Below are 17,532 nucleotides of genomic sequence, written 5' to 3'. Positions count from 1 at the left end.
TAATCAGGAAAATACAAACAAAAGTAGTGGTTGCTAAAAAATCTTCTTCTCAAGAACCACAGGGCAGATTATCACCAAACTTACACATAAGGATGAGGATATGTTGTAGATTAAAAATTGTTCAAGGCATTACCCTGGGGCAAAGGGCATGGTCTCAAGGTCACTTCAAAGTTGACCTAAATTAAATTTTTTTTTAAATTCCTTAAATCTTAGATATTTTAGTCATTATAAGGACTAGGATCATCAAATTTTGACAGTTGATGCATCTTAGGACCTTGTGTCAAGTTGTCTCAAAAGTAGGTCACGGTGACCTACTTTTTGAATTTTGCAGGTATTTATTTTAAAATTAATTTTGATGCATATCTTGGACACTTTGAAGCCTATGATCATCAAAACTTGTCAGTTGGTGGATCATGGGACCTTGAAATGCGTCAACTGAAAAATAGGTCACCGTGACCTACTTTCTGAATTTTATGGCTTATCATTTATAGATATATTTTAAGTTGTTATTTCAAATACCGAGAGGTTTAGAATCATCAAATCTTGTAAGTTGATGCATCTTGAGGCCTTGAAACATATTTATAAAAAAGTAGGTCACAGTGACCTACTTTTTGAATTTTGCAGATATTCAAATTTCACATTTTCAATTTTAGATGCATATTTTGGGCACTGTAAAACCTAGGATCATCAAACTTTGTCAGTTGATGCGTCTTCAGTCTTCAGTTTGTGTCGACCAAAAAGTAGGTCACCGTGACCTACTTTTGGTATTTGACAGCTAAATTACTATATTTCAGACACTATTTGACCTACAATCATCAAACTTTGTCAGTTGATGCATCTTGAGTCTTCGGAGTGTATCGACCAAAAAGTAGGTCACTGTGACCTACTTTTGGCATTTGACAGTTATATTTATATATTTCAGTCACTAATTGACCTACAATCATCAAACTTTGACAGTTGATGCATCTTGAGTCAATGGAGTGTGTCGACCAAAAAGTAGGTCACCTTGACCTACTCTTGGAATTTGACGGCTATATTTATATATTTCAAATACTATTTGACCTACAGTCATCAAACTTTGTCAGTTGATGGGTCTTGCATGTTCGAAGGGTTTCGACCAAAAAGTAGGTCACCTTGACCTACTTTTGGAATTGGACACCTATATTTATATATTTCAGATACTATTTGACCTACAGTCATCAAACTTTGTCAGTTGATGCGTCTTGCATGTTCAAAGGGTGTTGACCAAAAAGTAGGTCACCTTGACCTACTTTTGGAATTGGACAACTATATTTATATATTTCAGATACTATTTGACCTACAGTCATCAAACTTTGTCAGTTGATGGGTCTTGCATGTTCGGAGTTCGCTGACCAGAAAGTAGGTCACCATGACCTACGATTGGAATTTGACAGCTATATTTCAATATTCAGATACTAATTGGCTTAAAATCTAAAGATTTAGAATACTAAGAGGTTAAGAATAGAAATGGTGGGGTTGTACAATTTATCAGAAGAGCGATTCTAGGCCCTTGGGCCTCTTGTTAATTTTGAGATCATAATGCCAAGGGTCAAACTGGATATTGTCCACTCAATATCTTGAGAACCATTTGCTTGACATACATAAAACTTGGTACACTGACTTCTCCTAATAAAGAGATGACTTAATGATTTTGAGATCACAAGTTCAAGGGTCAAACTGGACACAGTATAATATTGTCTGGTCAGTATCTTGAGAACCCTTTGCTTGACAGACATCAAACTTGGGTCACTGGTTCTACACAAGAAATAACACCTATTGATTCTGAGGTCTCCGGACCTAATTTTTTTCGTTAGATTTCCTAATCTGAATCTGCAGTACATTTGATGCTTGCATAATAATATGACTAATCAGTGGTCCTTGAAAAGAAAATTGAGCCATGCATGGGTTTGGTTTGGATTCAATATTTTTTGCATCTTCACCCCCCCCCCCCCCCCCCCCAAATTCTGAACGGATATTGTGACCCCACTTAACCTAAAAGGGGTCATGATTTCACCAAACTTAAATCAACTCCACATAGAGTTGTCCTATATTTAAGTATCCTGCAAAATTTGATCTGTAACTTGTTATGGCAAAGCGATGTACCAAATATATATCAGCAAGAACAGAGAAAAAATGTGCAGAAAACTAATTTGCTTGACTGACGGACGGAGTACAAACCTAAAGTCCCCTTTGCCTTCATCAGTGGGGAACAAAAAACCCAACTTGAATTCATATATTTTGGGATTGTTTGCATATCAATATGATTTAGTGTGGCCCTGTTCTCTTGAAAACAATTTTTTTAAATACCCTAAATTATATTCTCCTGTAAAACTTTTAATCACTATCTAAGACCTAAGGGCCATCAATCTGTACTACATTCAAATGATTGCACATTAATATGACTAACGTTACATTGTCAGTGGTACTCGAGAAGATTTTATAAATACAGTTAAATACAGGTATCTCGAACACCGATATCTTGAATACCATGGATATGTCAAAGTGATTCAGAAGTCCTAGCCACTTAATCGTTTAAAGCTTTACTCTTGATATTTTGAATCCTCCGATATCTTGAAGTTTTTTCTCAGTCCCATCAAGTTCAAAATAATGAGGTTTGACAGTATATGTACATTTCCATGTAAAATTTTCACCCCTATTTTTGCACACCCTACCTCCCTGAACCGTTATTCAAATAAACTTGAAACTTCACTACCTGAGGTTGATTACTACAAATCTTGGCCCTGTTTTTAAGATGATTTTCAAATTTTCCCCAATACACTCTTGTGTAAAACTCTGTATTGCGGCCCAAACCTAAACCAGGGCATTGATATGAGGAAACCTGAATCTGCACTTCCCGAGGATGACCTTGTATATTTATGTGCAATCAAACAACATAAAAGATTTATTTCCAATTCAATTTCAGAAACTGTTAATAAGTTTAATAGCAATTTCATATACAGTGTATCTAATTAAGCTAATTAGGACATAATTTGCGAACAAAATTGGCCTGATAACAAATGGTCCCTTCATGATACTTTGCACTCTAAACACCTTGTAAATCTGTAATACATGTAACAATAAAATAAATCAATAATATTTGGAAATTTCCCAACCTTTATTGACTATTATTCTATAGTCATTAAGTTAACAATAAAGCTGTAGTTACATACACAATATAACAAATGAAACTCTTCTGTTGCTGAAGCAGTGTCTTACAATGTACAGGTATCAGAATTTCAAATTATGGGCAAAACTTTCTTCCATTCTGGTTCACACTGGTACAGAAATACATTTAAAGTGGCAGAAAATTGTAGTGCTTCCATTTTTTAATGTTACCTAATAATACTGCTAATTTTATGCATTCCCCTTTTTTGAGTTTCTTGATCTACAAGATTCATTTATAAAACACATTAATTAAACTGATCCTATTCATGGAATCATAACAGAGTTAGTTTGCTCAATCCAAGTAACCTTTCTGATTTGGTATGGAGACTTTGGAAGGCTTTGTTTTCCCTGTGAACTGTTTGCTAGTTCATTTCAGAGTTTTGCATCTCCAGTCCATAAAATCCTCTAAATCATCCTCCTCAGCATCTTCATTATCAGTCTGTTCTCTAGCATTGTCATCTGACGTTTTCTTCTGCATAATTTCTGCTTTCTTAATTTCTAAGTCATTTATTTCCTTCCAACGATTTCTGTATCATAAAGTAAAACAATGGCTAAATTGTTAGTTTATAGACAGCACAGTTAGCAATTCATTAGAAAAGGTACAGCTATGTACAAGTTGGGAACTTAAGAATTTCCATTGGGAAAGCACTTCCGACTGTCACCGAGTACTTTTCGGAGTTTTCATTCAAACTTCAATCTGATCATACATGTACATGCAACCAGGCTTTTGAAATGTGTTTTCCTTTTACTCTTCAACATGGTTTGACACTAACATTTTTAAAAGCAATACACAGAGCTCATGAAATATCTAAATCATGAGTCCTGCCAGAACACTGAAGATCTGAGCTGAGGGCCACAGACCAGAAGCCTTTTGGAGTATGGAGGAATGACCCCAAGGAATTTTTTTAAACTAGATGTGTCAGCACGACATGAATACCTGCAGTATAGCCAAATGTAGGAAATCCATCAAAGTATGATAGCATTGAATGTGGTATTCAGATTGTATGTTACACATATTTTGTATAATGAAGAACTCAACAACAATCCTTAATATGTTTTAACAGCTATAAAATAAACACATTAATTTTTCTATGTTAAAGGGGCACAACTCCATCAAAAATCAACAAACTGGAACAAAACTCAAAAACGATCTAAAACTCATCAATATACATCTGCATACAAAAAATCAGTTCAAAATCTCAAGGCATTTAGAGAAAAAAAATGCTTGGACAACTGGTCCAAACATTAATTTTTCTAAGTTTTAGGGGCACAACTCCATCAAAAATCAACAAACTGAAACTGGATCTGTAATTCATCAATATACATCTGCATACAAAAAATATGTTCATATCTCAAGGCATTTAGAAAAAAGTAAAAAAAACCTGGGTGTTGCAGAAGGGGGGGGGGGGGGGGGCATAAAAAAATCAAATGTTCCCAGAGTGCATTTCCACATGAAATTTTAGATTTGTTTGATGCCCACATTAAATACTAACTCAAAAACTGATATCATACATCTTTTTGTATTAGTTAGGTAACATCTTAGTGGTTAAGAAGTGACTGGAGGCAGCAAAGCAACTGCACCCATTTCTTAACCACTAAATATTTATTTATCATGATTTAACTTACTTATATCCTATCCCACTTTTTATCCAATCAGCATTGGCTAAATTTTCTCTCCTTTGTGTTTGTTTCAGAGCTAGCTGTCAATCAAAATGTCTTATGATTGTGAAATTCTTAACAATGAAGTAAGACACTAAAGAGAAAATTTAGCCAATGCTGATTGGAGGGAAAAGTGAGTTAGGTTCTAATTGTTGCATAATATGATCTTCACCTATTGCTAATATTCAAATGATAATAAATACTTTGAGTTAAAACAATCAGGTACTAAGTGCATTTATAACAATGAAATACTGAAATTTATCCATTCAATAAAAATCTATATTTTCATCAGGACTACTTGCCGCAATATTCATTCGCGATACACAAGATCACCTTCATTTTACATTATATGAGGTATATAACTTCTCGTATATAACTTTTCATGCCTTTTATCTGAATACCCAAAATAAAATTGAAATAAAGTTTCTCATTGTTCAACTGTATTGATTTTTATATACAGTGCTCCCTCGATATATACAAATTTTACAACCAAGACTTACAATCAACTAGTCTGGAGGAATTTCCACTAGCCTCAGCCTACGGGATTAGCATTAGTGTAGAACCCCAAATAAGATTATGCCACCAATATATTCTACCTTTTTTATGAGCTTCAGGGATATGTGAGACATCAGGGTATTTGTCTCCATGGTCATATATTGTACAGTGACTGTGTACGGTGTATCTGCATTGTTGATTTCAATTAATACTTACATTTGGTCATCAATTTCATCAATATTCCTTTCCACATTAACAATCTCATCTTCTTCCTCTATTATAGCTTCAGACACCTGACAAGAAAAGCACAACATGACTGGTTGTTATGACACTATAGTACATATATATATTAATCTCCTGCCTTACAAGCACCCTTTAATGTTTGAGAAATGAGATTTCTACGTCAGTCACTGTACATTTCACTTTTATCTCTCAACAACCCCATGTCTGATACGTTTCTAAATGCATTGCTTAAAGTTAAAAAATGTTGGTTACTTTTCGCTGTTATTATTGACATTTTAGAAAAATTCAAAATTTGCATTTTACTATGTAGACTTATAGCAGTATACAGAAGTCAACAAGAGTACCACCAACAGTATGTCAAGTAAATAATGAAACACACAAACAAGAGTACCGCCAATGGTACATAATATGCCAGTGAAAAGCTAATATAGGGTGTTTTTCTTACACCATGATTTGTAGAACTTTGATTCAAGGAGTATCAGCAATCATCAGGGTGTGACATACTTTCTTTGCATCGTAAATACAAGACAAATCATGTACTCTCTGTGTAGTATTTTCACTTGGCATGAGATGTATGTGTACCAAGTTTGATGGTCCTTGCCCCAACGAATCAGTCTGTATCCTGCTACTACGACCTTGACCTTAAAAAACAATAGGCATCCTTCACTTGGCATAAAGTGTATGCGTACAAAGTTTGACAGTCCTAGCCCCAACAGTTCGGTCTATATGCTGCCTACAAGTTTTTCCTACTAGGTGATATGGTGACCTTGACCTTGAAGAACAATAGCCATCTTCCTCTCATCATGGTGATCAAGTGTACCAAGTTGCAATATTCTGGAGCTTAAGGTTTGGTTTGTATCCTGCCAACAAGGTTTTACTACAACCTTAACCTTTGACCTTGAAAAACAATAGGCATCTTCCTCTCATCATGGTGATCAAACATACTAAGCTGTAATATCCTGGAGCGTCGGTTTGTATCCTACTTACAATGTCTTCCTACTAAGGAATACTACGACCTTGACCTTTGACTTTTGACCTTGAAAAACAATAGGCATCTTCCTCTCATCATAGTGATCAAATATACTATGTTGTAATATCCTGGAGCTTACGATTCGGTTTGTATTCTGCCCACAAAGGTTTCCTACAAGGTTTTCCTACTAAGTGATATTGCAACCTTGACCTTTGACCTCTAACCTTGAAAAAAACAATAGGCATCTTCCTCTCATCATGGTGATAAAATATACTAAGTTGCAATATTCTGGAGCTTACAATTCAGTTTGTATCCTGCCCACAAGGGTTTCCTTCACCTTTGATCTTGAAAAACAATAGGCATCTTCCTCTCATCATGGTGATCAATTGTACCAAGTTGTAAAATCCTAGCTGCAATAATGTAGCCCTATCCAATTTTTTTTTATTCTGACGTTTTCGGGATAGGGCTACAATTCCATAGGATCTCCGTAATGGTGCAAAATAATTTTATGAATAACCGATAATAAACTCTGTGTATTAGTCCCAAATGTTGTTTACACCAAAAGGAGTACCAACTTTGTGCTCGGGCATGTCTAATAAAGGTGTTTTTCATTAAATATAATGTACAGCATGCAAAATTCTTCGTCTGCTCCGCCATGCTTGTTATCGTGAGATCTCGTAGGTGGATCTAATGAAAAACCTAAATTGACAATCAGCGCGAAAATGTAGTTACTCGAGCCACTTCGACAAAGAAAGGAAAATCATATTGTTGCAGAAAGAATTTACACTCTGCTGTTCAGTTTTTAACTTGATATTAAATTCAAACCTTTTCAATACCGACGAAATAGCTTTCGCCTCCATACTTGTCCATTGATGTAAATACTACCTTATATGGCATATGCAAATGACTTGACAATCGGAAGTTGAAACTTCAGTACATCAAACATGGCGCACAAATATGAATCGAGAAATTGGAATTTATCGAAATTGTGACGGTAGAATAGAGCCTCACAAATCTTAAGTTGAAGGTTGTAAATTTATATATTGATTAAGAAACATAGAATATCATTTTATTTACGTAAAGAAAGTCAGGAAATGTTTAGAATGAGCGCGCAAATGTTGCGGGAGTGAATCACTCCCGCATTTGCACCATTACGGAGATCCTAAGGAGTTGTAGCCCTCTCCCTAAAAAAAAAAAAAAAAAAAAAAAAAAAATCAGAGAGGGCTACATTGTTGCAGCTATAAAATCCCGGAGCTTACCGTTTGGTCTTTATCCTGCCCACAAAGTCTGGACAGACAAATGGACAGACCCATACCATAATACGTCCCGTCTTCAACGGACGTATAAAAAGTGCATGTACTTTGGAACTATTCGATAAAATTGTTCAAATTTGTGTGTGCATTAAATGGTGTGGAATTATGATGCTCTCTTTGAATTCCAGAGATTCTTTCATTTGACAGTGCTAGTGAATTTTGATTGAATTATTACATACATCTAGTAATAAAGTTTGTTTCACATATTTGATCAAAATAGCATCAAATCATTTAATTCTTGTGACCTTCGAAAGTTCCAATTCAAAATAAACCCCTAGCAGAAAACTGCCCATCAAAAAAAACAAAAATAAAAACAAACAAAAAACCAACAACAAAAAACCCAAAAAAGAAGCTAAATACAGAGTACTGAAGCAGCCACCTACATGATTTTCCTCCTTGATGGCCCTCTGAAACATTTCCCATTCTTCATCCAGTTTGTCCTTGTATTCAACTTGTCGCACCTAAAATAAAATTCTTAAACTAGAAATCTTTCTTAAAACTAATATGCCCCATTCCCTAAAGTAGCATTGCATGTAGAAAATGTTGTGTTCTTTGACCTAACCCTGCTAAAGTATAGGGTAAATAATGTGGCATCACAATGCATTGTATCTTTACATACACACAAAAAATGTACTTTATGATTCAATGTATTGTGATGTTAGTCATTTACAACCGGCTTGTTAATATGCATGTAAAATATCCTTTATTGTAATCACTAGATAATTACATGCAATGAGATTGATCATACACTAGTCATGATCAATTTGCTCATGAACTCGGGCATTTATATCGCTTGGATTTGAATTTACTACTCTTTAAAAGTAAATTCGAACCCAAGTGATATAATTGCCTGTGCTTATGAAGTTTTATTACCAGTTGGGGGTTTTTCTAGTTGTTAGTTAGACAATTACAGGGGTATGATACCTTTGACTTGAAAATCAATAGTATCCATCTACTACTTATAACCTACTTAACACTTAAATTTTATATAAAAGGTTCTCTAGCAATCAGTCAATAGCATCTGGTATACTGTCAGATTCACGGATGCATAGGTCAAAAGTGACATAATACATTCCTCTTTCATATTTATAATACATTGCTTATATCTCTGATAAATATTGATACCAAAATTGGTGTCCTGAATTCATGAAAAAGCATCAAGGGTTTTTATAGGCTTTATCAAGTACATTTATCACATTTTAACAAAATGTGTTTGTAAAACATTGCTCCAAAGACACTGGTATGTCTTTTCCTGACATATGACTTTATCTGACATACCATTATAGCTGTGATCTTGACCTCTCTGTAGTCAACAAATATCAGGTCTTTATCTTATTAAGTTCAGAAGTTATGATAAAAGCTAAAAGTTGTAGACTGACAAATAGACACACGGGCTAAAAACATGTCCAAGATATTCCATCTCAATGTCCTAAAATTCATCTGACTAATATTCATTTATATAATTATATATTATTATATTCAATTTCCATAAATATAAATTCAAGTTTACATTCCTTGCAGTTTCTCTAGAGAAATTAAACCATTTTAACCTTTGCATCTGCCTTTGGATTATCAAAGAATCCTTCAGGTAAAATGTCTGCCATAGTCCGGGGTTTCTCTTCTTCTTCTTTCACTTCCTCTTTTTTCACACCAGAGTCAAAGAAATCTACAGAGAAATGAGTGGTCTGTAAAACATTTTATAACATCCTTGATTCTACACATATTTTAATACATCTCGTTAGTCACATTTCATAAAGTGAAACAAAGTACATGGTGTGTAATAGTTATTTGTAGGAAGATGGATTTCTAAACTTTTTTTGAACTCTATCTAATTTCATGTATTGCAATACCATCAAACCATGTTAAAGATTTTTGTATAGTATCATATTTGTATTCCATGAAATGAATATCAGAAAAGTATGTATGGATGAAACATTAGATGCTCATACTTGATACAAAGGTTGCTTATAATGTGTGTCATAATTCTTAGCCTAGGTTATTATGACAAGATCAAGGTCATCCAAGGAGAAAAACAAAAATTTCTTATCTACACCATATTTAACATACCAGAGGGTTAATCATAATAATAGATCAAGTTCATTTTAGATATAGTCTGTTAAGGACATATCCATGCATAAAACAGTAAATACCATGATCCGGCCTCAATCAAGGTCAAGGGGATTAGAATTTTTTGTCTGGTCTATAACCTTTACACTGATTTCAATTTTCCATTGTTAAACAATTCATCTCTGACTAAATCAATCCATATAGGAAATCCTCTAACCTGCAGGTAAAGCTGGATGTGACAACTGCACTGATTTCAGTGAAGAAGTTGATGGTGCTTTAACATCCACTTCTTCCTCTTCCTCATCTGAGGAATATGATGCAAGACCAAGACTATCCTGCTGTCCTCCAGACGGTTTTGATGAATTGTCAAAAAAGTCAGATGGAAGGCTGTAAACAAAAATCACTGTCTTTACTGATTTTGTATACTTTTGAATACTGATGTAGGCATACATGTAATCTATTCCAATTTATTTAGAATATAATGAAAATGTGATTAAATATTTACATCAAATGTGAATAATAATAAACTCAAGTGTCCTTACCTCTTTGATTTCTTCGATGAATTCCCATTTTCTACCAATAAAAAACATTTTTGAAATTTCTAAAATTTCACTAGGTTCATTATCTGTTCTGTCAAAATTCTTTAGAACAAAATTCTATGAAACAGCAACAATACCCTGTCCGTTCAGCTTCATAAAAATAATCATTCAATGACACAATCTCTACCTTTCTGCTTTTTTAGTGGAGGTGTTGGCTCTATGAACTCTGCTTTTCTTTTAATTCCAGGATCAGGGGGTTTTGCTGGCCCAGGTTGTGATTTCAATGCCGATCTCTTACAAAATAAAATGAGATATGTATATATACATGTATGTAATATGATAATTTCAAAATTTGATTTATTGAAAAGTACTTGCAAGAAAAAAGTAACATGTATTTATGGTGATTGCATATAAAACTTCATTGAATGTATAGTACCAATAAATAAACAATTCTAAAATGTCATGTCAAGCTGTTATTATAAACTTTGTAATACACTGTATAACAGAAATTACACATATGAATTTAACAACCTCAATTTAGAGGAGAACTACATCGAAAGTGGTGCACCATGTTTTAGTGACTGCTAACTCAGTTCTTTCTGAGAAGTAATTAGAATATCACCTATGCTGGTTCAGTTTAAAATTATACGGTTCAACTAACCTCTTTGTGTTGTCTCCCTTGTATATGGGCATTCCACAAAATATTGGATTTGATAACTGTGTTGCAAAGAACACAAACAAGTTGATCTAGAGTGTTGTACCTACACAATGAAGTAAATAGTTCAGTAAATGGGTGAATGTTACCATCAGATATTTTTTTTTCTCAGCTAAGAATTATGTATCATATTTGAACAATTAGTATAAAGTGACATGTACTACATATATTTTGAAATCGGTGTGAAAATTACACCTATGACTACAAGTTAAATCTTCTAAATTGGTCAGAAACCAGTTACCTATAGATGACATCAATTCTTTAAATTTGCCTGTTACTTGATTGTGATTTGTAGCCAATGTCTTAAAAATCAAAGAATCCTGTTTTCATTTTTAAAGGGACTGGTTCACGATTTTTGAACAAAATATTTTTTAATTTTTTATGTGAAACATTAAAAATATAACTCATTTAATGTTGTCAGCCAACATTTTGACCTACTGAATGCAAGAATAAAAGCAATATTTTAGCCTTAAATCTGTGTTATGTAAACAAAGACTCGGGTCTTTTTATGTAAACAAACAAACCAGTGAAATATCAATTTTGTAATATAAAGCATCTTAATTTTGCATAATCACAAATTTTCACTTTTAGATGACACATTTTACCTGAAGAATGCTTGAAATGTGAAAGATATAATAAACTTAGATCGATACCCATTTCTTCTGAAAATTTTGTAAACAATAACATACTGCAATCTGTTTACAAAACCAATAATGAACTCTCTAAAATGAGCTTCTGTGATAATGTATAACCTTAATATTTATGTGAAATCATTTGAACATAATAGGCAGTATAGACTCTGGTCATTAAAAGTGAAAAAATTTTTTTTGGGAAAAATCGTGAGTCAGTCCCTTTAAAACACAAATGTCATATGTTGTGACTGGACACTTACAATAAGTTGATTATAGGAAGCATTAACTTTACTTTTACCAAAATTAATTAATGCAAAAAATACATACTTCCATTGCTAACTGTGCTCTTGTAATATGATCTTTTCAAGTGATGTTATTAACAGATATTAGCAAGGCTGTGTGTGCATTATAAGGAAAATTTGACTGTTCAGCTGCACATTTTCTTTTAACCCCCCTGTGCTTGTATTCTAATATTCCCAAAACTCAAATAAGGTATCCGGAAATGTGGTTCTCCACTGTATTAATGATACCCAATTTTTTCTCAAATATTTAAGCAAGACTGATGCCAAGTGTCTTTTACAAGCGGCAATGACACAAAACTTCAGCAATAAAAACTAAATAGTGAATACACATTGATACGACATCCATGTTCCAAAAATTGATGCTAGAACCCTGTCTATCTTTGTTTTCTTTATCGTTAGTAGATTTGAGGAAATTCGAAATGGAATATTTTCAGCAATACTCGTACATAATATACTTTGTCTCAATGCTGTGTATTTATTTAACTAACTTAGCTAAAGGATGATTGACTCTCGATTTTGTATCTTTTGTAGAGGCTTGTTTTTGTTTCATAAGACGCCTGAGGTCTTCTTTCGACACCGCTTTCTTGGCATTTTTACTTTTAGAAGCCATGTTGGTTTCATATTTTCGTATTGAATGGAATTAATTCAATCACCAGTCTTTATCATGTTTTTAATATTAATCTAAAATAATAATTTACATATAGGGAGGTATTCTATAAACATTGAAATTTTTACAAATGAGGCTAGATGAAGATTTTTTTATTTTACGAAACTAAATTTATATTGACTCTACTCATGAAGAAAAATTTGGTGGGAAAACGTCAACATCATCATCATCATCGTGGTATATCACTTTTATTTGTAGTAAAGTAAAAAAAAAAAAAAATGCGTATACATCATTAAAGTGAATAGATCTATTTGTACCCATTTATTAGAGTCTGAAATGTTTCTACATCTGTGTATGCAGTGGCGGATCTAGAACTAGAATTAAATCTATGTGGATGATTCTGCTTCTTGCAGGTGGTACCTCTACACGGTCACCAGTGTTTAACACGTCAATTAAAATAACACAACTAAGACGAATTTCTCCAAGACTTAGGGTGGCAGACTATGGGGAGTAGTTCTTGTGAAACCAATTGGGGGGGGGGGGGGGGGTGTCTGACAATGACATTGAGGGTTCTACTCTAGTAGAAAAACTGTCCATGAGTAAGATTTGATATTTCATTAGTGATTACTTTGGCATTTCACGGTTCATGTAGCCCAAACCACTATATTCCTCCTCTTGAATTTCATAACTCTCAAGGACGCTGCCTAGACTTTTCCTCTAGGAAGGACTTTTACTAATCTTGACTGAGATTCAGCTCGGCTGAATATTTGGACCAACGCCTTCACCAACGTTGGTCCAAATATTCAGCCAATATTAGACATTCATCTGCAAGTCTACGGGTGGTCACAGTTGTGACTGCACCAAATATATCCGTTAAGGAGAAAATTCATGGCTTGACTCGGACTGGGAGTCGAACCCATGACCTTTGCATTACCAGTCAGGTGCTTTACATCGTCTCAAGCCACGGTCCAGAGTCCACATATAGCTCTCTCAGATAGGAGAGGATCATACATATTGGCCATGGTTTGTGACGATGGGTGGTCTATAACCACTGATCTCTCTATAGAGGTCCATGAAGCCCAAACCACTTCTGTTATAATGATAACATGAGGCGGACAAATTCTTTTCGGTTTTATGTGCTAGATGTTTTCTTTTCGGTTTTATGTGCTAGATGTTTTCTTTGCAAGTATATATACATGTATATATTTATTCAAGAGGATAAAAAAAAAAGGAGAGAGGAACAGATAATGTGCACTTCTTTCCATGAGATGGCAGATAGTGTGTAAAAGTTCTATCCCAGATGGAGTAAGACCACGGAAAATTAATTGATGAGTAAGGAAATCTACTACATTGATGACTGTCATCTGTAGCAGTCAAAACACAACATCACAAACGGAAAAGGCAGTTGCGATTTATCGCTGAATGCTACCTGCACTTTTCATTGTGACGTCAAATGCTTTGACAATCAAGAAAGCAGCATTTCCCCAAATCTTGCTAGTTAATTTTCTGCAATACTAATCTCTTCAAAAACCTCTTGTAGATTATTCATTTTTGTGAAGTGACATGCAATCATTCTTAGGAGGGTTATGATATTCAAGTTTATTCTTAAAATTTACTAGAGTATTTAATGATCATCAATACATTTCAGAAGATATCACATGTTTATGCCTGATACCCATGATATTGGTTTGATACATGTAATTGCAAATAGGATTGAAATTTACCTAAAAAAACTACAATTTTAATCCAATGTTTTCACAGTCATCTGCGCTGAATAGTACCTGGCCTTTTAATTCATGATGTCTCAAGTGTTTTGACTATATTAACAGATGTTAAACACGAATGCTGTATATTTCCAATCTAGCTGATTGATGTTCCACAGTCTTAATTGCATTTATGTATAACATGAAAGAATTAAATGGTGTATTACATTTTTTGACATGCGTTGATGAAGGCTTTTTGTGACTCCCAGACTATATACCCATGGTATGGGGTTTCCCTTCCATTTGTATATACCCATGGTATGGGGTTTCCCTTCCATTTGTCTTTTAGTGTTTTTATGTCTGGGTCATATCTTTCACTCTGTGAGACATAGTACTATCAAACCTCAAACCTGGTCAGCTGATGCATCTTGGTAGTGTGTGTCATGATCACTGACCTCCCAGTGGTGGATTTAAGTGGGGGTGCAGCCGCCCCCCCCCCCCCCTCCTAAAATTTTCAAATTGTAGGTAAATCGTGGTCTCTTGTTTAGAAAAATGTACTAAACAATAAAAGGCAATAGTTCCTTCCACTCCGGGAGTAATAAATGACAAAATCTTTTAATTTCTTGAATTACTTTATTGGGAGAACTTAATTTTTTTCCAAAAATCCTTAAAATGTGCTTCATTTTATTATACCCCCCGCAACAAGTTGTGGGGGGGGTATACTGGAATCGGGTTGTCCGTCTGTCTGTCCGTCTGTAGACGCAATGGTTTCCGGGCTCTAAAGCATTATCCTTTCCATCTACCGTCACCATATCATATATATGGACTACCCATGGGATGAAGATGTTCCCTATCGATTTTGGGGTCAAAAGGTCAAAGGTCAAGCACACTGGACATCGAAGTAGCAATATGGTTTCCGGGCTCTAAAGTGTTATCCTTTCCACCTACCGTCACCATATCATACATATGGACTACCCATGGGATGAAGATGTTCCCTATCGATTTTGGGGTCAAAAGGTCAAAGGTCACGCGCACTGGACATCGAAGTAGCAATATGGTTTCCGGGCTCTAAAGCGTTATCCTTTCCACCTACAGTCACCATATCATACATATGGACTACCCATGGGATGAAGATGTTCCCTATTGATTTTGGGGTCCAAAGGTCAAAGGTCACGTGCACTGGACATCGAAGTAGCAATATGGTTTCCGGGCTCTAAAGCGTTATCCTTTCCACCTACAGTCACCATATCATACATATGGACTACCCATGGGATGAAGATGTTCCCTATTGATTTTGGGGTCCAAAGGTCAAGCACACTGGACATCGAAGTAGCAATATGGTTTCCGGGCTCTAAAGCGTTATTCTTTCCACCTACAGTCACCATATCATACATATGGACTACCCATGGGATGAAGATGTTCCCTATCGATTTTGGGGTCAAAAGGTCAAAGGTCACACGCACTGGACATCGAAGTAACAATATGGTTTGGTTTGTCATGCTATTTGTTTTTTACACTCAGAAAAGAGGTAGTTTATACCTATTACCAACACCCTTTGGGAGATTGGGGTAAGCGGGGGGTATTCTTAGTGAGCATTGCTCACAGTACCTCTTGTTAATTTTACCTTATTAAAAATGATAAAAAAAATAGTACAAATGACTAAATTGGAAACATATTTCAAGCCATATAAAATCCAGGAGCCCACTGGTGGCCTCAAGGCGGCCACCAGACCCCCTGCCTCATAAAGTTGCACACACACACCTCGTAACTGCAATTCCTGGATCTGCCCCTGCCTCCATCTTTAATTTTATGGGTATACATACTCAAATTGTGTCCGGATTATGTTTTGTATACTGTAAGGCCTTGGACCATTAAAAACTTGGTGGTTAGTTGATGCATCGAGAGGGGGGGGAGGTGGGGGGGGGGGGGGGGGAGTCATGATCTGAAAGTAGGTCTGTGACCTTATTTTAGAATTTTATGCCTATATGTAGTCAAAATGTGTCTTACACACTTCAAGGCCTAGTTTATCAAACCTGGTCTGCCAATGGATCTTGGAGTATGCAAACATCGATATGTTCTTACAGACAGGTGGATCATACCCTAGTGCTGCACTTTATTTAGCAAACATTTTCTGAACAAAATTTGTCATAGGTGGCAGCAATAACTTCTCATATAATTTACTTCTTGTCAAAAACTATAGGGCCAATTTCAACAAAACATCACACTTAAGAATCTGTGGATGAAGGGGATTGAATGTTGTTCAAGGGGAGATAATTTTTGAAATATGAAAAATTGGAAGTTACATTTTCAAAAATCTTTTTAAGAACCAATGAGCTAGTTTTAAACAAACAAAGCACAAAATGTCCTTGGCTGTAGGGGATTCAAGTTTGTTCAATTGAAGGGCCACACCATTGTCAAAGGGGAGATAACCAAAGAAAAATTGGATGTTATATTAGAAAAATATTCTCACACTACTGGGTCAATTTCAACAAACTTCACATGAAGAATTAGCTATGAGTGAAGGGGACAGAATTTTGTTCAAATGAAGGGGCACCGTCTTCAAAGGGGAGATAATTGAGAATCATGAAGAATTTTAAAATATACTCAAGAACCACTGGGCTAATTTCAACTAAACACAAAGGTAAGGTAAAGGGCTTTCAAGAAAGGGTGAATGTCATTTTTCAAGGGGAGATAATTATTATTAGAAAATAATGAAGATGAGGTGGGACTGCTAAAAAAATCTAACTTTTAAAAAAAAAAGAAGTATTTATATGCCAAGAGTCTATAAAAACAAGTAAATTTATAAAACTGCTGTAGTAGTCTGAGCACTTGAATTGAACAAACTCTACTTTTTCTGTACATGTATTATAGCAGGACTTAGTACTTCTCTCTGAAATAGTAAATGATAACCAAGTTTACTGAATTAGTTCTCAAAAAAGCAAAAGTGGTCATACTCTCATTTGACAATTACTGGATTAATGAACCTGATTGAAAAACAAAAAAGATACACCACACCAAACAATGGTCCCTAATTGTCTATTCTGAACTTCATTCAACAAAACAGAATCTATGAATTCAATGGTGCTTTAATTCTACAGATC

General features: G+C 34.8%; 2 protein-coding genes across 3 annotated transcripts in view; one reads left to right on the top strand and one right to left on the bottom strand.

Moving 5' to 3' along the window:
- Positions 1 to 3,117: 3,117 nt before the first annotated feature.
- LOC125649710 (zinc finger protein 830-like) lies at positions 3,118 to 12,751 on the bottom strand. Its single transcript, XM_056164832.1, has 9 exons — positions 12,610 to 12,751; positions 11,134 to 11,233; positions 10,660 to 10,765; positions 10,476 to 10,506; positions 10,151 to 10,320; positions 9,417 to 9,532; positions 8,250 to 8,327; positions 5,557 to 5,633; positions 3,118 to 3,713 (listed from the first exon to the last, which is right to left on the bottom strand). The coding sequence occupies exons 1-9, from the start codon at positions 12,729 to 12,731 to the stop codon at positions 3,554 to 3,556; spliced, it is 960 nt and encodes a 319-aa protein (XP_056020807.1). The 5' UTR covers positions 12,732 to 12,751; the 3' UTR covers positions 3,118 to 3,553.
- A 150-nt stretch (positions 12,752 to 12,901) lies between these two features.
- LOC125649708 (mitochondrial genome maintenance exonuclease 1-like) overlaps positions 12,902 to 17,532 on the top strand; it is a 58,867-nt gene continuing 54,236 nt past the window's right edge. Inside the window, exon 1 of one of the 2 annotated variants that reach the window (XM_048877417.2) lies at positions 12,902 to 12,965. The gene's annotated coding sequence lies outside the window, so the exon portion shown is untranslated. The remainder of the gene's footprint in view (positions 12,966 to 17,532) is intronic. The other variant, XM_056164831.1, reaches the window with a different exon arrangement.

The sequence above is a fragment of the Ostrea edulis genome, chromosome 5 (genome assembly GCF_947568905.1).
Source record: "Ostrea edulis chromosome 5, xbOstEdul1.1, whole genome shotgun sequence".
Lineage (NCBI taxonomy): Eukaryota > Metazoa > Mollusca > Bivalvia > Ostreida > Ostreidae > Ostrea > Ostrea edulis.
Note: the sequence above shows the minus strand (reverse complement) of the source record. Positions and strands in the feature narration are given on the sequence as shown.